General features: G+C 33.9%; 1 protein-coding gene across 3 annotated transcripts in view; it reads right to left on the minus strand.

Annotated features, from left to right (window-relative positions):
• Positions 1-22,180, minus strand: part of LOC106467898 (uncharacterized GMC-type oxidoreductase Mb1310-like) — a 30,711-nt gene extending 8,531 nt beyond the window's left edge. Inside the window, exons 1-6 of one of the 3 annotated variants that reach the window (XM_022396105.1) lie at positions 22,118-22,180; positions 10,224-10,331; positions 8,471-8,673; positions 5,996-6,185; positions 5,034-5,186; positions 1,539-1,642 (exon numbers count right to left, since the gene is read on the minus strand). In XM_022396105.1, coding sequence (XP_022251813.1) covers positions 1,539-1,642; positions 5,034-5,186; positions 5,996-6,185; positions 8,471-8,539 — 516 coding nt within the window. In that variant the 5' untranslated portion in view covers positions 8,540-8,673; positions 10,224-10,331; positions 22,118-22,180. Of the gene's footprint in view, positions 1-1,538; positions 1,643-5,033; positions 5,187-5,995; positions 6,186-8,470; positions 8,674-10,223; positions 10,332-21,688 lie in introns of all 3 variants that reach the window. The other 2 variants (XM_022396104.1, XM_013928283.2) reach the window with 2 other exon arrangements.
• Positions 22,181-23,945: the final 1,765 nt, after the last annotated feature.

Raw genomic sequence — 23,945 nt, forward strand, 5'->3', positions numbered from 1 at the left:
TCGAAACGTTGTACATTTGCTGCTATGTTAAACTTATATTAAAGTTTTCTTCATTACCCATTCAAGCCGTCTCCAACCATTACATTAAAGAACATCATCAACTAAAGGTTATATTAGGACTAATTATATGGAAGTTATCCAGTTTCCATATGAGTTAGAAGTTATTTTTATTAAACAAAATGGGGCATAAAGAAAGGAAATAAAATGTTCTAAACAATTGCTGGTAACTAACTTGCACAATTTTACATTGAATAGTAAACACTGTACACTGATCTTTATCATTTTAGCGTCGATTTAGCGTTTATTGTTAAGTGTGATGAGTGGTTAGTGCACTAGCCTTTCCATCGAGAAGCCTTAGGACCAAATCCCTACCATTAACATCACAAGCAGAGCACTTCCCTGAAGATGACAGTAGATTAGCAGTCAACATATAGGATATAAATTTGTTAGTTTCTAATTAAGAGCGAAGCTACACAGTGGGCTATCTGTTCTGTGTCCATTTTAGCATTATAAACCCACAGACTTACTGGGGAGCTAAAGCTGTTAATAGTTAAATAAAAAAGGTAACTAATTAATAACTAGACTTAGATGATCATATAGTCCTCTCTTATGGTAACGATTGACTACTTAATATCACATCATTTTATCATCGTTCAAGCACTTTTCGAGTTTAATATTTAACATCACTGTCGTTTTCTTTTCATTAAAACTCGTGATCAATTTAATGTCCAAGGAAGTTATGGCTTGCGAGAAGAAAAAGTTAGGGACTAAGAAAAACGGAATTATTTTCACGAGCAAGAATATTTAGGTTGCATTATTATGCAAAAATTGGCACTATAAAGATATGAACATAACACAACTTATTAAGATCAAATCTGGATGAAACTATAAAAACTTCACAAAATGAAAATATTCAAAAGCATTCAACAAGTGTCAATATTTTCTCGTCAGTAACCCTGAAACTTGAGCCTGACCATCAAACTTTATTTATTTAAAGAAATAAAAGTATAATATTCGCATACGGAGTTTGATTAAATTATTTGAAATAATGTTAAAATCAGAGGGAATAAGTAGACAAAATCTAGGTAATGGCACGTAAAATTAACTTTCTGAGAAAACGCATAAAGACTCAGATTTTATTGAACTAAATACAGAGAAACAAGCAAATGAATGAACTTATTATCTTGGCTTTAAGAAATTCAGAACAAGTTAAGAAAATAATATTCAATACGTCATAAAATTTTATTACTGTACTAGGTTTAGAATCTAGAACCATTTTTCATTTTAAGAAATATGCACTGGGGAAAAGCAAAATATTTAAAATTAACTCTTATTTTCTCAGCTACTTTCATTGCCATTATCTCTACATTTTATTGTCCAAACCAGAAACGACCAGAACGTAATGCTGCTTTATCTGTACGAAACTGAAATCGAAAATATGATGATACAATTACATAAAAGAATATGTAGATAATGTGAGCCAACTAGTTTAACTGAAAGCTGAAATTCAGAAAAAGTTTCACCAAATGTATACCCACTCTGGTTGCGACGGTCTCAATTACAACATCGAGATTCGGTAGACCAAGAACTGGCTTCAGGTAGGCTTGGAATCCTGTCCATCTCTTTCCTTGGTGAATGTTGCCTGCAAAAACACACACATTGTTTAATTAACATGTAAGAAAGGATTGGTGATATTCACACCCAACAAATAAAACAGGAATATTAAACACTACACACGAAGAAAAAGTTCGTCCTGCATCCTTCTCTTCATCTTCTTTCATAACTCATAATCATTATCGTTGAAATCAAATATTATTTTCCATTTACTAATTGGTTACTTCCCTTGTTTTTTTATCAATGTCTTATTTACAGTCTTTTTTATGTCTCTAGTTTCCTATATATGTATTATTTGCAGTTCTTCTACGTCTGTCGATTACCATTAAGTGTTTTGTTTATAGTGTTCTTATCTCTTATTTATAGTCTTCCTACCATTTGATTGTTATCAGTGTCTTATTTACAGTCATCCTACCTCTCCTTCTTTTCCTAACAGTGTCTTGTTAAGAGTTATCCCACCTCTCGTTGTTTCCTTTCAGTGTCTTGTTTACAGTTTTCCTACCTCCCTTGTTTTCTATCAGTGTTTTTTACAGTCTTTAAACTTCTCGTTTCGTATCAATATCTTGCTTTTAACTCTCTTGTTTTGTATCAGTTTTTTTAGAGTCTTCTTACCTCCATAGTTTTTATTAATCTTGTTTACAGTCTTCTTACACCTCGTTTCTTATCAGTTTTGTTTACAGTTTACCTACCTCTCTTGTTTCCTATTAGTGCCTTTTTACAGTATTCCTACTTCTCTCCTTTTCTATTAGTATATTGTTTATAGTATTCTTACCCCTCGTTTCTTATCAGTTTTGTTTACAGTTTACCTACCTCTCTTGTTTCCTATTAGTGCCTTGTTTACAGTATTCCTACTTCTCTCCTTTTCTATTAGTGGATTGTTTATAGTCTTCTTACCCCTCGTTTCTTATCAGTTTTGTTTACAGTTTACCTACCCCTTGTTTCCTATTAGTGCCTTGTTTACAGTTTTCTTACTTCTCTCCTTTTCTATCAGTGTTTTGTTTGCAGTCTTCGTACCTTTGTTGTTCCTTATCAGTACTTGTTTAAATGTCCTTTCGCCTATCTCTGTTGTTGCCCACATCTATTTGTTTTTCGCCGTCTGTTGTAAATGGCAAGATAGATAGCCAGAAAATAAACAAAATAAGCTGTGAGAAGTTTCCTTGCTAGACCAACAACATTTGTCTTCCGTTTGGTTATTATCTCTTTAGTAACTACCAGTACTGTCTTGCTTAGCCTCTGGATGCTTCATTTGTTGTGCACGGCACTGTTTTGTTTGATGTTGTGGCACCCGTTTTAGTACCCACATAACTGCTGTGTTTGCTACTTGGAATTTTTATAACCTTCAAAACAATTTTGTTTTCCATCTTGTTTCTCCTTTGTTACCCACATCATTATTTGTTTACCGCCTGGGTATCTTTTTTTACTACAAAAAGACCGTCATATTTTACCGTTTGGATATTTTTGTTCTTATCCTCAACTGTACTTGCTCTTTAGTTGTCTTATAATGACGACAGTCTTTCTTCTTTTTTTCTTAAAGCTCAAATGAGCCTTTATTTTCACAGATTTATGTAGTTTGTGTAATTACATTTTCTTCTGTGAATTTACCTTGAATAAATCATTTTAAAAATATCTTAAAATAAAATTATATGTAACTTAAACATAAACTAAGTATTTTATTATATGACACCACCAATAAGTTTGCTATTTTACAAATAATTAACGTATAATAAAACAGCTGTAAGGTGTATTATATTTTAGTTAACCAACTTCTCTTGTTTCATTAAATTTCTCGAAGATCCTCTAGTTATTATATTTTGCTTCTTTAAAACTGATGTTAGTAAAACAGTATTTAATGTCATATCAGAGTTAACAATTTCAAAAATGAGAATGTTCCTAGAAATTTGTCTTCATTTTAAGCTTGGTCTCTTTCTTTGTCAAACAAAATTACAGACAGTTTTACTTTAAAAGATGATTGCTACTCACTTTGATTTGTTTCTCTACTCAACAAGCCCAAAACAAGGCAATAAACCATCGTTAAGATACCAAACCAGAAAGTGACCAACCCACCAAATTGTTCATCTTTGTTCTTCTTGTTTCAGTCGAGATAACTCTACAACTACTTATTCACTAATGTCAGTTTACACCTATATCCACGTTATGTGTTTCTTGGCAGTGCAAGATGTCATCGCTTAGTCGTATTTAAAATATAATCATAATTCTAGTGTAAACCATGTTATCATTACCCCTTGAAGCTAGCTTTCTTAAATATATCTGATGTTTCCTTTAAAAAGAATAAGTACAGGGCGAAACATGAATTATCAGCCAATAATAGATGACTGTTACATGTACAATACTCAATGCGTTGTACACGATACAATCGGTGTTATTAGGGAGCCAACCTCTATATTATGTATCAAGTGAAGAAGTAAAAAAAAATGAAAACACATAATATTAAATTTTATAATTCACATTCATAGAATACACTAACTTTCAGTCAGGGGAAAAAACGTCACAAAATAAGAAATAAAAACATTTTGTAAATGTAAAATGATGTAGGGATGGCAGTGCCAAAAGAATTCAAACAAGAATATAGGGATGATACAGCTATACATAGATCATCCCTACATTACTTTCAATATTAAAATAACATTTTAAAGTCAACTATGTATGAGATTCAGCCGAGATATCTGCCAATGCTGCAAGTGAGTAATATTTTCATGTTGTTGTTTGATTTCAGCCTGGTTCTTAACTTTAAAAAATTGTATGTTAATAAATCATAAAAATAAGGAGTCGAATCAAAGCTCCTCCAAGCATAAAACTAATGTTTTAATATTTATGCATTTTTCCACCGTCCCGAGTTATTGGTTAAACTCCATGCGTTAAATCAAGGTTGTTTGCTTAATTTTAGTCTTTGTTTGGAAGCGTGGAAGATTGAAACCAAGAAAAAGGTACCTGAAACAGAGGACAATAAGCAAGATTTTCCATTATTTTCCGCATTCGCAAGTTGCATAATTGGTCATAATTTTTCATTAGTTTCCCGCCGTTCCTGTATGCTATGTTTTTGGAATTATTTCTTTCCTTGTCTCGCAATTTTGAACTTTTTTCTCACTAAGATTATTTTTCAGTTGAGTTGCTCTCTCTTCTATGGTTAGTTTTATTTGATTTTTCTTAATTGTATCCCTTTTTTTACCTCTATATTATCACATGTTTTCAACCACACTCGCATACCCCTGTGAACCGTCTTTCCTTGTCATTCTTATTTGTTTTCGAAAAGAAAAGAAAAGGCAAGATACGCATTATCACCATGCTTATATTTTTCAGAAATATGCACTCGTTTCTCCTATTTCTCAAGTATATATATATATATATATATATATTATATAATATTTTACTGCTTTTGATAAATATAAGTTTCATCATACTTTGGCAAGGCATAGCACCCAGCTCGAGTTCTCCGTTTAGATCTCCGATATCCAGTCCAGCATCACGTGCAGATTCAAGGAAACCTTTAGCCACGGGAGACTGTGAAGCATCAAATTCGCTCACATGTAAGGGACCTTTATATCCACGATGACCTGTAGTTGGATTAAATATATATGTAAATATTATTGAAGTGTAATTGGACAATAAAAATAATACAATATTCTTTTTCTTTCTCAACATTATATAATTATAGTTGATATGAAAAGGAAACTTTCACTACCTTTTTCTTCGGATTTTCTATTTGTTAAGTCAAATAAAGATTAAAAAGATGACAATAAAAAGCCTCTCATACAAATATATATATGGCTCCGAGTATTTACATAACACTAAATAGTAATATAAAAAAAATATAAGCATTCTAATTTGCTTCCTGAATGCGAATTTTTAATCTACGGAAAAAATAGTCAAACAAATAATGATTTTTTTACGACTTTAAAAATATATGAAATACGTGCATTCTTAGACATCTTCCCCTTTGCATCTAAACAATTGCCTAACTCTAAGTAACCTAAATATACTTTACTAATTTTGGTTATATGATAGATAGTAATTTGCAGTTTCAAAAAATAGAACAATGCATATAAGGTTCGTTTGTTTCAAAACTAACCATTCAGTCAGAACTATATTTACTATCTAGACGCAGTTGCCAGTTCGTAATGCTTACAAGAACATTAGTGTTCTCTACGAATTTTTCACTAATTATTTAATATATCTATTTTCAGAAGAAGCGCTATTAAACTCGATCTGATGTACTTAATATTATGATTCACTGCTTTAAACATATCTATATTTCTCTCAAGTGTCTACATTTGCAATGCAGACCAACTACCAAATTATTCAAAACAAAACAAATCTGTAAAGGGAAAGTTCACAGTTACCAGCCTATCCATTGACAACTCACCTGTTTGTTTTTTCCGTGAGGTAAACGCTTCACTTTTCTGAAAAAATGGAAGCACGTTTTGAAAACTCCAATCTGTACATCCTTTCTTCTTTTCCCAGTCATTAAAGTCTTGTTTAGCTCCCCACGTGTGGATAAGGTAATAGATAGAACTACTTCCGCCCAAAACTTTTCCCCTCGGCCATGCAGCCTGCTAATTGAAGATATAAAATGTTAACATTTATTGCAGTTACTTTGTCTTTAAACACTCATGATGTCTGAGTAATAAAAGTATGTATTTATTTAATGGGTTTGGTCGCTATGATACGACATAAACAAGTCTCAGAACTAGAAAGGATCATAACCTTACTTTTTCTAATGTTAACATCGCGTGCCAAACAGTTATTTTCCTGTCACCAAGCCATACAGTTTTCTTTGTTTGTTTGTTTTTACTTGAATTATTGATCAGTAGTTCACTGTCTTTGTCATTTTTGCCAGAAATAAAAAATGTCAATATTTCAATAAAATATCATCATCCTCCATCAAGAAGTATTTCAAAAAAGTTGGACATAAGAAAAACACAGTTTACGACAACCATATACACCAACATGTTCGTTTGTTTGCTTGTTGATTTTCGCGCAAAGTTACTCGAGGTTATCTGCTCTATCCATCGTTAACTCAGAAGTGGTATACTAGAGGGAAGGCTGCTAGTCAGTACTACCTGTAGCCAACTCTTGGACTACTCTTCACCAACGAAAAAGTGGATTGACCCTCACATTATAACGCCCCCACAGCTGAGAGGGCGAGCACTTTCGGTGACAGAATTCCTAACGACAAGAAGTATTACGAAGACACATTTTTTTAAATTCTGTGATCTCAATCAATATAATTTTTCAATTCAATAAAATGTTAATAAGATAGAATATGATATCTTGCATTTCAGAAGAATCTTAAAAGTGTCTTGGTATAAAAAACTTGGACCTAATCTGCGAATTTATCGTAATATTTATGATTTCGTCCCAAGCCTTTTGTTCACTTTAATAGTAGCCACATAACACTTATTTTATTGTACTGTGAAGGAACACTATATTTAAAACAGTAGTAATGTTACAGACAGAGTAAATACCACTGTCATAACGAAATGCTAAAGAATCATATACTTACATGGATGCTTCCAACGATAGAGTAGAGTTTGGTAATCATATACAAGTTTGATATCATACAATAAATCGTTTAAACGAGAACTGAGATTATGACCATTCTGCAATCGTATCTAACACTACATAAGACTTATCACTCTTTAGTTTCTATCAAAAATCAATGATTTACCACGTACTTACTGATACATCCATGAACGTAGTTATGTATAGCTATACCGTAACTATAAAAATACATGCTTCTCAAGGTTGTAGTTACGCAATAAATGTTAACATCCATGTGCTTGTAGATCCTTTTATGATACAAACTTGAATTAACCATTTCCGAGCTTTTTGATAACAAATCTCTCCAAATCTATGTCATTAACGTCAGAAAGCAGCATATAAAAGTATTTCAAAAATATAGTATATATATTTAATATAACACGGACTCTCTCTGAATGCTTTCAAGTATTATTACTTACATTAATACATTATTTTTGTTGGCTATACCTCTTGAGATTTACGCAGAAACGTATGGGCTACTTAAGCCATTAAAAAACAGCACAAATAGGCTAATCAAATCATTAAAAAAACAGCCACGAAGCAATAAATTAAATAAAGAAAAGTCTCCCAGTCACTCAGGACACTTTGTATGCAAATAGTGAAATGGCAAACAAAAAACCTAGCTGTAATAAGTAGAGAATCCACGCTGGTAAATGTTAATAAGAATTGTATGAATAATCATAATATTGATCGTTTTGTTTGGCTATAAACTAATAAAATTAAATATAAATATGTTTGGCTAACTTCAATCATGCAATTGAATTCCTATACATCTAATGTCTATGTCTTTCAATATAAGACCGAATGGTAAACTAAAGTGAAGGCAGCTAGTTAACAGTATCCACGCTAACTCTGAGCTACTCTTGTCTAACTGAATAGTATGTTTGACTGTCACTCTTGTAACACACCCAAGACTCTAAAGGGCGGAGCGCGTATTTATAGCAACGGTCTGCGAATCGCTTTATCTCAGGTTCACAGACATAGCTCACCACGCCAACCACTAGGCCACATTTATGGATGACTGTATTTCAACACTCCAGGTCTCTGGCCTGGCCGTTTAGCCTAAATACAGACGGCTGTTCAAGTTGAAAATTCCAATTTAATCAACAAACTCATGTAGAACTAAAACAAAAATTCTCTCGAGTTGTTTTATTTTATATCGCAGTTGATTCTGAAATAAGAGAAAATCGTAGTTTATCGCACAGGTAAATCAGAGTCATACGGATTTTGTTACCATTTTCTATTTATACTTACATTCTAATTACAGTAACTCTTCCGAAAAACTTCTAAATAATACCTGGTCATTCAATCCCCACATAGCTCTTGCTTGTGTTACAGTTTTGTAACCCCAGTCCGCTGAAGTCATCTGCAAGGAAGGGGAGAGAAGAGGGATCGAGGATATCCATGATGGCTCACCACCAGCTTCAATTATAAGAACACTGTTGTTGGTTCCTTCCACCAGACGGCGCGCCACAACGCTACCAGCAGTACCTGCACCAACTGAAGAGTAAACAACAATAGAAAATATTTTTTAAACTAGGGTGGGTCCATAACAAATCAAAACGGCAGCTTCCAGAACATACGAAACTGGCAGTATGGCAATAAACAAAGCTTTCTCCTAATTTCATGTGGTCTCCACATTTTTTTTTAGATATTTTTTTAAAGAATCATACAAATATATGTATGTATATATATATACAATAAAAGTGATCGTCAAATGTCTGAACGAATAGCAGAATTGACAAATTCTATTTATTTTATTTGTTCTCAATGTGTCATGCACGAGATTGAACTTTAAGTCAAAGTCACCATGAAGACAACATTCTCCACATAAAGAGAGTCCGCTGCTTAACAGACTGAAGCTAAATAACTTTATATATTCAGACAATTTATTTACCTCATGAAACTAAAGTAGTTTGACCAATGAGCTTACAAATGTATTTACATCACTATTGTGACGGATTTATTATTATATATTTATTTTACTATCGACGTTTGTTTATATTAAATTTATATTTAGAAACATACATAGCTTTCTCTCTCTCTCTCTCTCTCCTGATCGGGATTTAGGTCTTTTATGAGGGTCAGGTTCTAGTAAACCTCATCCTTACATAGCTTATAGTGTTAAATATGTATTGTAAAACTCCCGCATATTCTCCAAAGTTGTAGAAGATTCTCGAGAGTAAGAATCAACAATATATGTATGTAAACGCTTGTGTTAGCGTCAGTATTGTTATGTAAAACTGAAATTTCGAGAAAGTCTCCACACGCTTATAAATATAACCAACGCGACGCGCCAAAAAAAAAAGAGTATCTATTATTAGTTTGCTATAGTTGGTATGCCATAAGTTTTGGAAGCTATAACTGATTGTTATAAAGCGTATCAATCGGAAAACTTGAGATATTTGACCAGGACCATTTAAAAAGTTCGAACATTACAAATCATTTAACTTCAGTGGATTCTCACCAGACATTAGTATTTTTTACGAAAACATTTTATAAATTCATCGTGGAAAACTCGGCGTGCGTGGCTGGTGAATAACGAAGGACAAAGCTAGCTTACTCCCCGTTAAGCGAATTGTACGTACATCAACTCGTAATTAACTCGCTCACTGTGAACCCTCGAAAACAATATCGAAGCTACAGACTAGAAAGTAGACTTTATATTGTTTGTAAGTTTGTAATTTTTTTTAATATAAATCATTGTGTATAACAACTATTTGTAATAACTGTTATTGTAAACTGTATTGCTGTTTGTATATTAAAACATTTTTGTGTTAAAAAAGAAAACTGTGTATATCAATCTTGTTGGCAAATATCATAAACTGACTATACATCGGCTTTTACTTAGCTGCTAAATCCAAAGTACAATTTAACTACTAAATTTAAAGTATCATTTAACTCAATTTCAGACCTTTCGAAATTGTAATACATAACACTATTTTATATATAAATATTTAATATTATATTTTTCATTGCAAAACATCTTGACACATAGGAGCAGTGTCATATATCATTCCCCAAAATAATTTACCTTCGTGAATACTTACTTATAACAAAGTCATACTCCGCTTGAGGAAATTCTTTGATTCCAGGAGTAGAACCAGGCCACAGAAAAAACGCTCCTAATATCACTGCTAATAAACCAACCAAACTTCCTGAAATTATTAAAGTTGTTTACGATGAGAATAAATAATTCAGTACGCTGTGTGAAAATAAATCATATATAAATGTAATTTAAACAATTAGGTAATAACGCATGTTTTAGCACAAAATACGGTTATGATTAAAATAACAGACTATCAAGTTGAAAACTTTAGCAAATATGTTAACAACTGAAAAGTTAATACCATGATTCTAAACTATGTATTGTTTTCATGGTTTCTATTATTGAGCGGGCTTGTAGAGCTTACAAACATTATAGATTATTTAAATAACAATTATTATTTGAAGGCTTAAATCTCTACTAAAAAATTATTACAAAAATATAAAATAATTAAGACTGTTAGTTATTTGTATACCCAAGCAGCAATATGATATTGTGTTATATATATATATATATATATATACTAGCAGATGGCCGCTAAAACAATTCAACGGTAAATTTCCACAAAAAATGCGTGGTCATGTTAATCACTTAGATCAGAGCGTATATGCAGTATGATTATCTAGTGGGCCGTTTACAACAGTATTTTGTCATTCATGTGTTATTTCAATAAAGAAAATCGCATTGAGTTTTTTTTTTTGAAGCAAAAGAGGTTGAATACAATGCATTGTTGGCAAAAATGTTTGAGTTTCAATCCAATAGGTGCATCCAGCACAATAGAGCGCTCAGGTTCGCTAAGTAGCCGCGGGTATTTTTTCCGCTGGATGCCAATGTACTTTGTCATTTCACTGAGTGCAAAATAATACTGCTACCAAAGCGAGCGCTTTGTAACAGTTGTTATTTCTGTAACACAGTTCAAAGGAAGATATTCAATTCAATTTAGTTTACATTGTATATTAAAATCGTGCATGTATATAATACCAACATGATAATATATATATATGTAAAACGAACAATGACAAATATATATTCAATCACGTACATTTGTTTCTGTTTATGACTCTATCTTCAAAATATTTCTTTCAATCAGTCAACGGAAGAAGTCCTGTTTTTTCGTGAAATTCCCTCACAAACATAAAAATGTGTTGCTCTTAATAAGGTTCTTTACCCTCAGATTGACCATTAAGCAAAAACCGAGGCTGATGGATCAATATGAAAATTTAGGAATTGCCAAAAATGTATAATTTTCCTGTAATGTACTCTTGAAAATAAGCATTTTACCATATAATTTTTTCTAAGATTAATCATCCAGGAGATACATAGCGTGACAAACACACATTTAGCTATTATATATGTATATATATATATGTGTGTGTTAAAACCTATCTCAACACATTAGTGTGACAAGTGTGGTACAGGTCAGCAAGAATGTGTTTTTCACCCGCTTAGGTAAAATGTAATTTTTTGTTTGAAATTATTGTTTTCAGTGTGGACGCAGAGTGTAGGTCAAGTAAGCACTTCAGTTCCCATTGTTTTGATGCATGCAATATATAAACTTATTGACTGACAATTAACTGAGTTTCTAGCAGGGAAGGTAGCATATGACGTCCAGAAATACAAAGCTGTCTTTTCTGTCAGCGATAAAAGAAGTATGTTGTAGGTCCAACCATTGAAGACAACAAGGAGTTGACTACAGATATATATATTGTTAACTTCTTGTTGTCTTCGGTGGTTTGACCTACAACATATTTCTTTTTATCTCTTTCAACAACCACTACTCGTAATTTTCTTCTCTTTCAGCGAATCGACTAATAACTAGGAACTGCCATACCGTATCACTCTATTCACAGTGGACAAGGACTTTGAGTGCAAAGTGTGTTCATATGCAAAACTCACCCCTGGGTAGGGTTATTATTGTATTGTATTTAAAACCAGTTTTGCCTTTGTAAGAGTAACATAAACCATTTCAATCAACTTTTGTTTTTATATTGGGATTACCTAAATTTGGTATAATTGGAGAGACTTGTTTAATGAAACTTGTGCTGGTATGTTCTGTAGTTTTCTTATTAACTTTGGATTTTGTTTAATTAGTGATTTGAATGTTACGTTTGCTTGAATTGTAAAATGTAATAATAATATACTTTTGAGTGTAGTGTTTGCTTAAAACAATCATAGTTTTGTTTTAACTTTATTAGCTTTAATTTTTGGATTTGTACTTAACATAAACTTTGGTGTTGCACTTTTACTTTAGTGTAGAGTTTATTGTTTAAACTCCAGGTGGATACAACGAGTTGGTAAGAGCTTTGAATAAAGGTTTAACATTACTTGTATCAGTTTGAGATCCACCACTAGCCTGTTGTTCTTGTTTTTCGTAAGTATATTGTTTTGATCTTGTAAATATATATGTTTGCCACCATGTATCTTCTGCTTCGAGTCTTTCTTCTAGTCAAGTTCAGCTAGAGATCAAGTAGTGGGTCTAACTGAATGCTATACAACAAACTGTTCCATTGAAAATACTGCAGAGGACTGTATTCTTTCTGAGAGGGGGATTAGCTGGATTTGTGAATTCTTGAATGAGTACCTTAGTCATCTGAGCAAACACGGAGATATTTTTTCCATAGAAAGACAGGTGTACAAAATGGAGGGAGACGAGTCTGGTCCTCGTACAAAACAACCTTCAAGAAGGGTAGTTGGATCTGTAAGAAATTTTCTCCTGGTTCATGTACTTTTGATGATGTTCTACAGGCCCTTCATAGCCATCATCCTGCCACCATAATTTAAAGAAGAGGAGAGAGAATTATCTGGTGCATTCAGAAAGCCGTACAAAGCTCATCTCTTGAGGTTAACCCCAGACGGTGTAAAAACCAGAATAACCAAGGATCATTGGGATAGTGTGAGACCAAATGTGTCTGAAAGCAGTGGGATGGACTTTACAAAACCCGAGGCACTTGCTGACTGGAGTTGTCCAACCCCAGTTCTGATCACGGGAGAGAGGGAAGAACTTCCATTAGTGTATGTGTTCTACCAACATGAGCTGTTTATCCAACAGTCAAAATTTGAGTGTTGGTAGAATATAGAAGATGCCATCAATAATTAGTGGAGCAGCAGGAACCCTTTATGGGAGGAAAGTTGGTTTGTCATTTAGTTGAAATTTAGAGATTTACTGTCATTAGCTGGGTAAAGCCTCCAAAATGATCTGTTCTGCCAACAGGTGTGACAGCAATTCCTGAGAGGTGTTAAGAAGAGTTTAAAGCAAACTGTATTGCTTGTTTTGCAGGAAAGTGGCTAGCCCAGACTCGGTAGTGAGACAGTGTTGGTAGTGGGTAGCAAACAACAAGAACTGCATCATTGGCAGATGAAGCAGCAGACTTTTGCTGATGAGGACTGTGATTGGTAAACCAGGTGGAGGCCTATTCAGGAAGAAAGACAAGCAGTCACCCTAAGGGCAAGGAGAGTGGTACTATTGGTAGAAGAGTTATGTCATCTCAAATTGCAGCCCCATCAGCAGTAGGCACTGAGGAGAGAGAATTTCCCAATCTATGGGACAGCAGAGACCATCACTGGGATAGTAGACAAGCTGTCAAGGTATCCACAGATCATGGAGAAACCCAGAAGGTTGAAAGAAAAGTAAACAAAGTTCATCCAATATATCGTCATTTGGCAATTCCAGAGGTCAGACTCAATGCTCGACAGACTGCATGGCTTCTGGAACCTACCTACCCAATGGCTCACCAATTATACAGGACTGTCTAGTTGTAGATGTACCATATGCTTGCAGAGCGAGATTTGGACTAAGACCACATTGCACAAGGGCTGATGCCAAGCAGTGTGTAAAGGGACAGAAGGAAGACCTGGACTGCTTCCTTTGAAGGTTCCAGGAATTAAATGCCTGGAGTTGATGGTCTCAAGAACAGGTAATGCTATGACTCATCCAGAGCCTAGATAGTACAGCCCTCGGTGCAGTCAATTATCTAACGGAGGAACAACTGGCTGACTATAACAAAGTCATTGCCAAGATGTGCCATGAACTTGGCTTCGTATAAAACCAAGCTGTCCACTGGGCTGAGTTTAAGGGCAACCTCACTGATGATATATGCGACATACCTGACAATGAGAGCGGTGAATTTGAAAATACCCTAGTTGATAAGTTCATTGAGGAAGCTCCAAATGAGACAATGAGGAATTACATGGAGATTCAAGATACTTACACCCTAATGGAGTGGTTTTTAGGTTAATGAGATTCAAAGTGGTTACCTCGGACCGACTGCAGGGGAGGAAGAATACAGCAACAAAAGAAGCCGTGGTTTAATCTCACTCAGACTATCCTGTTTAACCAAATATCCCTTGACATGGCGGAGCTCTACCACAAGTGGGCCCACAACTGATAACTGTAACACCATGGTTTAAGAAGGCTGGTTACTCACTAATGGGCAGGGCTATTCAGGCTCACCTATGATGTTTGTGCTGCTATGTGTTCAAGGTCCAGGAAAATAATATAACCTTGGAAGTAATAATATGACTTGGAAGTAAAGGGAATTAATCCACCTCTGAATGGGCTAGGTTTAGCTTGGTTTTTGCCTTTGAGAATACATAGCAGGGTCACAGAGCTACGTGGACCTTGGTGAATACTAATATGTGTTATACACTTCGAATGAAACCCCTACTCCAGCCAGTCAGCACTAACTTTGTATTAGTGAATGATGATTATGCTATCTTATGTCTACTGTTATGAAACTGTCCATTGTTTTGTAGTGGATATGAGCATAAGGATTAAAATTAAAACATAGGAAGTGAGCTCTCGTGCACGTCAATAGAGTTTCTTCGTCATATAGTGAGTAGAGAATGCATATCTAAGTACCCTGCAAAAACAACAGTAGTTTGAGAATAGCCCAACCCAGATTGAGATGAGAAGTTTGAAGATTCCTTGGGTTTATGTTATATCAATGTCACGAAGTCTGATGTGCAGTTCAGGTGGACCAAGGAGTGTTTGCAAGCATCCTAGTCCCTGAAGCATGCTTTAGTGGAAGATCCCATATTTTCTTATCTGTGGCAGGATTGTGAGTTTCTGTTGGATACAGATGACACCAATAATGGAATTGGGGGCAGTACTGTTACAGGTGCAGGATGGAGATAAACAGGTAATAGCATATGTGAGTCATATATTGACATCTCTTGAACGCAGATATTACTCCACAAAGAGAAAAACTGCTTACAGTTGTCATATCTGTGAAGTGCTAATGACACTATCTGTATGGGAGAAAGTTGTCTTCCTAAGTGGATTATGTGTCACTGAAGTGACTCATTAAACTTAAATATCCAGAGGGTATGATTGCAGATGAATAAATATATTGTAAGAGTATGAAATGAACACACTTCACTGTCTGGGAGTGCAGCACAGAAACACAAATGTACTATCTCAATGCACAGTGAGACCATGTCCATTCACTGAGTGCTCTGATCGTGGCCACGTGTAAACATGAAAGCCTTTTCACTTGTGACCCCACTAGTGACAACTCCACTATAAAATTAACCCTGTAAAAGCTCTGAGATGAGCAAGAAGACCTAGAAATGTCTGGACACGCATTTCCATACAACAATAGAGTTCATGATCGGCAAATAACGAGGAAATGAGTGTAGGTGCATGCAGTCTGTGGCACCTGTACAACCAGTTATAGGTCCATAGTGGTATGTTATACCAATTCTACCAACCACTGAGATGTGATATTCAACCTGTTCTAAAACTAGTGGCAAACTAGCCACTTTAGAAGCTGATTTTCCAGAACTTGAATAATTCAAAGACTGGAAATCATCAGGTTTTACTTGAAAATGATTTTACTGGTCAGGTTTTAATCAGGAAATTCAGCATCAAGTTCAGCACTATACCATATGTGTGGCACAAAGAATAAAGGGGCTCAACAGGGAAAACTCCAGCAAATAATTGTCGGTTTTCTCCTTCAGGAAATAGACTGCTTATTGTTGGTCCCTTCCAGGAGATCAAGTGAGGTAATTGATGTGTGCTTGTCATCACTGATTACTTCACCAAATGAGCTGAAGCATATCCATTAGTCGACACTTCAGCAAAATACGTTACTGATGTATTACCAGAGCAATGGATAACATATGTCATAACCCCTGGAGAAATACATGGATCAGGGAAGTATTTTCAAAAGCCTGTTGTTTTATAAATGATGTAAAGTGTTGGGTGTAGTGAAGATGTAAAGTTCACCTTATCACCCCCCCCCCCCAGCTAGATGATTTGGTGGAACAGATAATACAGACTGTCAAGCAGATACTTGCAAAGTTTGTTAAATCTGGTTGTCCAAATATCATACCATGCAACAGAAAAGAGATCAATTGGATGTTTGCCTAAAATGCTCTTGTTTGGACAATAAACAACTCTCCCTATGGACATGATCTATGGACTACTTCCTAGAGCAGATATATCACAGTGTCATAAGTGTATGTGGAGTGGCTGCAAATTGTACTGGTGGACTAACATAAATTTGTGCACCAGGAACTAGGAAAGTTTTTGCATAGCAGAAGATGAGTTATGATAAAACAATCAAGGAGTGGACTTTCCATCTTGAAAACTGGGTCTGGTCTTGTAATGATTGCAAGCAACACAGAGCAAGTTTGCTCGGGTTGAACTGTTCCTCTCTAGTATGGTACTTTAATAAGTCAGTATCCTAAAATACAAGATCCAACATTTACAGGTCATGTATAAATCCATTTAGCATATAGACAAGCTGCAATATCCATTAAATTACTCATGCTCAGGTATGATCAGGAATTTCAGATCAAGTATGATGTATCAGAGAAATATTAGAGTACTGTTCAGGAGTACTTTAGCTCAGCTGAAGAGACAAAGGAGGATTTTCTAATATTTAACTGGCTATGTTCAATGAACCAGGTGACGAAATACCTGAAGAGGTGTGAGAGAGCTCTTGTAGTTATCTAGAGTGCTGATGATGACCTGTGGCATGGTATGGGTGAGTCGAAAGACTGCTAAATGAAAGGACTTAGTGACACTTTGCTTTCCGAAACCCCATTATAAAATTAGTGTTTATGTATGAACTAGGAAATTCACTGATCGTAGGATCACTGGCTGAAATGATGAAGTATTCTTTGCTTTTTGAGCTAACATGTGGTATTTCAGGCTATAATATATATACCTTAAAATGAGTGACTGCTGCCCAGTTAGAATGGACATTTCGTCATTCCACCCATCACCCCTTGCTTTTTCAGACTCTGAGCATGATGTAAGATACCACATATGTATAATTACCACTCATGTATAAGCTAGAACAGCTGGAGGTAGTAGATTTAATACTTAATTCACCAACAGTCTGCACAACTGAAGTTGATAATCAGAGGTTTGAACACTCAGTTGAAAGGAAGTGGTATTTGCTTTTCGAGCTATTCGATGAAATAGTAAAGTACAATGTATTCATTACATTGTACAGTTAATAGTCAATTATTCCAAGCTAGAATAATTGTTGGTTGAGAAATGGATGACTGAAAGGGTGTTGCATTCCCTTGTTTTCCAAGTGCCCAAGTAATTTTCGCCATCCTTATCAGAAAAGTAGCAGTTCACCCACACCTGCAATGGATTTTCTCGAGGAAAGGACTTATCCATACACTTAACTGTTTATGACTCCTCCGTGTACAGGGAGGGGGCTGTGTTCTACCGGGAAGCAGAAACTGAATAGGCTGACTTTTCAGTAGAATAGATATTATTTTGCTGGGGTTGCCTATGTTTATTTTCCTATGAAGCAACACATCATGTGTGGTTAGACTTGTGTTAAGGTGATACAGTAGCATTACAGTCTGTGGTTGACAAAAATTCCAAACAGTGAATGTCCATTTAGCGAAGCTCATTGTATTTAGCTATAATTGGAAAGGGAGTGTATTGATATATGAGGTAGAGGCAGAGTGAATAATTTTTTTTCTGTCAAGATAAGCTAAGTTCTGCCAGAAAGTATGTATTTTATGAGGCCTGTAATACACTATTTAATTACATGACGCACAAGTACTGCCACGTAACCAGTGTAAATTACTATAAAAATGGTGAACATACTTGAGGAAATTTGTCAAAAGGTACTTGTGTGTGTAAAAATGTGTAGATGCTGTAGACGTACGTGTATGTAAATATATGTATTTGATTGTGTAGAGTTTCATACACGTATATTACACATATATGTATATACATAGAGTCATTCATAAGGAACCAATCAGAGTGACAGAGTGAGAATGCTTGAGTTTGATCTCAATGTTGGAGACAGTTATGAAGTTAACTCTGGGCACTAATCTGTAAGGCATTATTTGAAGAAACAGTGAGCCGTTGTTTTCATTTATGCTTTGAAACATTCAGTAAGTATTGGATTTTGTGGAAATGGATATAAGTAATGAATGGTTTATTCCACACTTGCAGGAAAACTTAAACTTTTCCATCTCCGGCATTCCAGATTACAATGGAGAAAATGTGCAACATCACATTTTCAAAAATTATTTGTGATGTATCTCTAAAAAGTTTTTCCGGGATAAAATTATAATTGAAATGTTGAGATTTCAGTTACTGCGCATCAAATGCAAGACATGTCTGTAAAGTCTGCAGTCTACTGTAAATAACCATGGATGTCGAAAGTTCTGAAATGCCCATCTTCTAAAGGAAATATGTGGAGTTTTGTGAGTTAATTGAGATCACATTTGGCAGAATAGATACACTTTCCAGGCTGATGATTAACTACACCTCTTTAAGACAGTGATCATTAAGACTCCCTTTGAAACTGCTTGTTCAACACTTACATATTCCAATAGTTTTAAATCATATTTTAAACACTATATGACTAATTCTCTCTCATTGCTGAGTATTTTGTTTCATAAACTGTGATAAGATATATCAAATCACTCCTAATGTATTTATCATAATGCATCTATATACAATGAAATAACATTACTAAATGTGAAACAATCTCAATTAAACGTTATGTTATCTTGAAGTAAACGACAGTTGTTATGTACAGGTATTTCATCTGAAACTTTACAGTAACAAAGATACAGTTTGGGGCTTCATGTGTATGTGTTTAACTAGTATTTAGGTGGAATCGCCGAAACCTTTTAACGTACATTTCTGATGCAATCATAAAACAAACGTTCGGGAAACTCACTTACCAACATCTTACACATACATGATTAACAGCAAGTTGCATATACAAGTAGCTATACTATACAAGTATACAAAATTAACAGGTTTTCAACTTCTGTTTTGATTATATGTGTTTATATTTTTCGCAGTTTATTTCTTTTTCAATCAGTAAAAAATATACAACCAAAAATATATTATCTTGTTATATATAAGTAATATATCAAATATGTTTCAAAACAGCAGAATGAATGTAATTACCAGGAACGTGAACCCCTTTTATATTTTCTGTATTATTTTAAAACGAAGAAAGATATCAACATTCGTTTTTAGACGTCATTAGTCGGGAAGTGACACGACAGCTTCCATGGCTTTATTAGACATTTAAAGTTGGAGTTGAAAAGTTTTAAAAAATTATGCAAATTAAATCGGGAAGGCAACTAAATTGCACAGATATTTAATAACGATAAACCCGCAGCAAGATTGACACTCAACTTTAGATAAATAAACAATAAATGATAAATAAATTGAATTTACTGTAAGGCCACTTCTGCAAGCAGACGAGTTACACATGTGAAAAGCATCACTATACAAAAATGTAGTTATTTTCAGCAGACGACTGACATTCACGTCAGACATTACAGGTGGTTGTTACGCCACGTACATGAAATGTATAGCAGGATTCCACGATTACTAATCCATCATCACACACAACATGTGCGACTAACTTTGTTAAAAGTGAGTGTAGGAGAGGGGGGTGAGTGTAAGATAGAACTCGCCAGCAAAACAAAAATATTCAACACGAGGTGGCACGTGCCCCTACTGCCCTTTATGAAACACAATTTTATTTACTTTAAAGCAAAATTTGTTGAGATCCCCTTAACATCACTATTTTTTTTTTGTATTATACTCTACCAATTACTGGATCAGTCAAATAGGCGTAGGCCTACACTTTTAGTTAAATGAAAAGTGTCGTGTACGTTATTGTGTTAGCTTAAACAAAATGCTTTCAAGCCGTCAAGCTTTTATGACAACAGAAATGTCATAAACATTGATTGACTTCACAGTTACGGTGCGCCACAGCTCAGCTAAAAGTATACGTCATATATTGAAATACTATTTCCACTTATCGTTTCAAACTAGCTTACAGTACAAGTAGGAGGATGCCTTTATAGTCTGAAACAAAACTGTTTTCTATCATATACAACAGGAATTTATTTAATTATCATATTACTAGTTTCTGGATAAACTGCGATCCTAACAGATCATTCACATTGCCTTAATATATCACTGTATCAACCTCGCATCAATAAAACATCGATACATATATTTGTATATGACTGTCTGGGTGCTATTACTGACTCACATATCTTTTAATGTAAAAAGATAAATTTTATTTACATATATTGTCAAGAACAATTAACCAAAGTTGTTAAGAACTGAGCTCACTATATACAGTCTCCCGATAGCGCAGCGGTAAGTCTTCAGTCTTATAATGCTAAAATTCGGGTTTCGATGCTTGCTATGGGCAGAGCACAGATAGCCCATTTTATAGCTTTGTGCTTAGCAATAAATAGAAAAACAATACATTCAAAATAAGATCACAGTTAGAAAAAATGACGTTTTTCTAATCTTTCCCATCCATTTGTAAATTATTCTTTCTCTTTTACTATTCTATTATCCAGGGAAGACTGACTTGAGGAGAAATGTTCACACTCAAATAACCCATAATTAACCCTAAAATTATCATAATATGTTTGCTTCCTTGTCGGAATTGCGTACTCATTAAATAAGCTATTTCTGTTTTATACTTTTAATGTTACATAACATTAAAAGGACATTAACCTAAATTAATTGAAAAGTGATTTAAATCTGATTCTAAAAGTTGTATTAAGTCCAGGTTATGTTTGATTCCTTACAATAGTTAGTTCAAAAACAAGAGGTAAAAAATTACAAATTTATTTTACAAGTTCTGCAATTCTAAAATAAGTAAAACAAGTTTATTCTTATCAAAATTTCAAGTTTTAAATGATTGAGAATTTTAGAAGAAACATGGATTCCTGTTCTGCTTATTGCTAAATATGAAGGAAAAGTATCAAAAAGGCCATTCAGAACAGACCAAAGGTGTCCTTATATTTCAAATAAGTAGAACAATTAATTAAAAACAACTGATGATTATGCCTCTCCACTGTGAAAGTTATCCTTTGACCTCTAATTAACATTATAGTTTTAAGTAAAATTATATTAAATATTTGAACTATAAGTTCAGTTTACTCTATAATAGGCTCCACGAGGACAAGAGAAAAAGCATGCATGTTTTCGCTTACCTTTCCATAGAAGTGAACTTATCTGAATCATTATAAATTTTAGTTATCTGGGAATAAATCAGTGTTGCCTATATTCTAGAAGCTCAAGTAGAATCTTGACTATGCACTACCCAATCAGCACTTGCCAGGACTTGTGTTCATCGATACGTAAAAATTATTTTCAATTACTGGCGTTATTTAAACTTCCAAGATGTTTTCACATTTGTTATATGAAATTAACAAACGATACCGTCTAAGAATCTGGTATAAACTGTTTGTTTGTAATTATATTACGGAGTAATAGTTGTCCTGTCAGGAATATATTTTCACAAGTTCACTATATTAATTAACACGCAGCGCGTGTACAGTGGCATCTTAGTATTCCGCGTTTTGTTCAACTGACGAAAGATGTTTCAGAATATATATATGCTGTACTGCTTCTCTTCTCACCATATTGTACTGTACTTTCCCTAGTTCTGTACTGTCATAGCCAGATGGGGTCACTTGTAGAGCTTCTTTCTTACCAGTAAATTCCTAAATGGATCTATACAGTCCGATCAATACCTGATACTTAATCTTTCTATGCCGCGCAACTCTAGTTTATATTCTGGCAAATATCTAGTTGTTTTTTACAACAGGCGTAAAATAGAGGACATCTACTTCGTGTGGGCGTTTCGATCATAAGAAACAAATGCATGAAAAACGAATAAAATCTTAAAGCAATTTGATGCACGCATACTTTGTTTGGAATTTTATCGATTTTTCTCACATCCAGTTACGTATAAAAATGCATCTCGCTTGTGGTTTAAGATCGTAAAATCTCACATTCATAGTCATTTATGTTTGATTCTTATAATGTGGATTATAACGTGCTTGGTTGATCATGGAATATTTAACATAGTCACTTTAATGAGGGCCATATAAACTTTAAAATACGTCTATGTTATACATATATATAAAAATGTATTATATATTTTTATTTATGTAAGAATTGCTGATGAATTATTTAACCGTATATTGAATTGTACACTATTGAATTGCAGGTGTAGTAAAATAAACCAAAAATCAACTTCAAGAGTCAAACTTACTGCGGAAGCTAATATTAATCAAATGAAGCCAATGTATTAATGAATTGTGCATACTTGGGTTTTTAATAGTTTTGTCGTATTATAATTGTAGAATGTACATCTCTATCATAATTTAAATTAAAGTTTTTAATTTTCTGATTTATACATTATTATATGTTTGTGATAGATGAATTAAGTTACAGGTGATTTGAAGTAAATGTGTCCTTATTAGTGGATGATTAATTACTGTTTTTTATCAGTCCATAATCATGACCTATTTAGACTTATTTTTCGGTCAAAGCTTTGTACATTCATTTCTATCTCGACTATTAATAAATATTTTGTATTCAAGTGTTGAGCTCTTTGAATAAAACTATTGTAAATAAAGCAATATTTTTGTGCTTATAGATTTAAAAACGCATTATGTATTCATACTCCAAGGTACATTCGGAGATGATGCATCCTATGGGAGATGTAGATTGATATAGTAAAGAAATCTATATGCAATAATATAAGGTACAGACGAAGATAAAATATTGCATTGGAGTATTAGGTTAAAGTACTCATTAACTCTAACATACAGCCTGAGAAAATAGATTGTTCTAACGTGTTCTGTCATTTAAATTATTTGGTGAAAATAATGCAAAGTCCAGTCCATATGTCAATAACGAATTCGTGTATTTCTTCTATAGCATTTATTACAGCTGCGTTCATTTGTAGACCTAATTTGACAATCTATATTTGAACAGAAATTTCGAGACTAATGGTAGGCCTCACTTCAAATACAACGTTTCACTGTAAACTGCGAAATGTACGCCTTACTTAATTAGCTTTGATAAATGAAAACACGTAACTCACCAAGTATCTGAATAACAGAATGTACACAATAACTCTCAATATAAACACTAAACTGAATCATTCACTAAAGAGTATACAGCATTCTCAATTATCTTCACACACTTTTTTATTCATATTTATAATATATTCTCGTTTCTCTAAATTTCACGAAATTTCTAGATCATACACTTTCTAGGTATCCTAGAACTACTTTTATGAAATTTCTAGATCTAGCGTCATCATTCTGATTAGCAGCTTCCTCTAGCAAACAACTAACTTATAACATTAAAAATATAATTTACAATAGTACCCTTTTCCTGAATTGTGACGTCTCTTGGACAATCCTAATACATAAATAAAACATTACACCAAAC

This window comes from Limulus polyphemus, unplaced genomic scaffold (genome assembly GCF_000517525.1).
Source record: "Limulus polyphemus unplaced genomic scaffold, Limulus_polyphemus-2.1.2 Scaffold2785, whole genome shotgun sequence".
In the NCBI taxonomy this organism is placed as follows: Eukaryota; Metazoa; Arthropoda; class Merostomata; order Xiphosura; family Limulidae; genus Limulus; species Limulus polyphemus.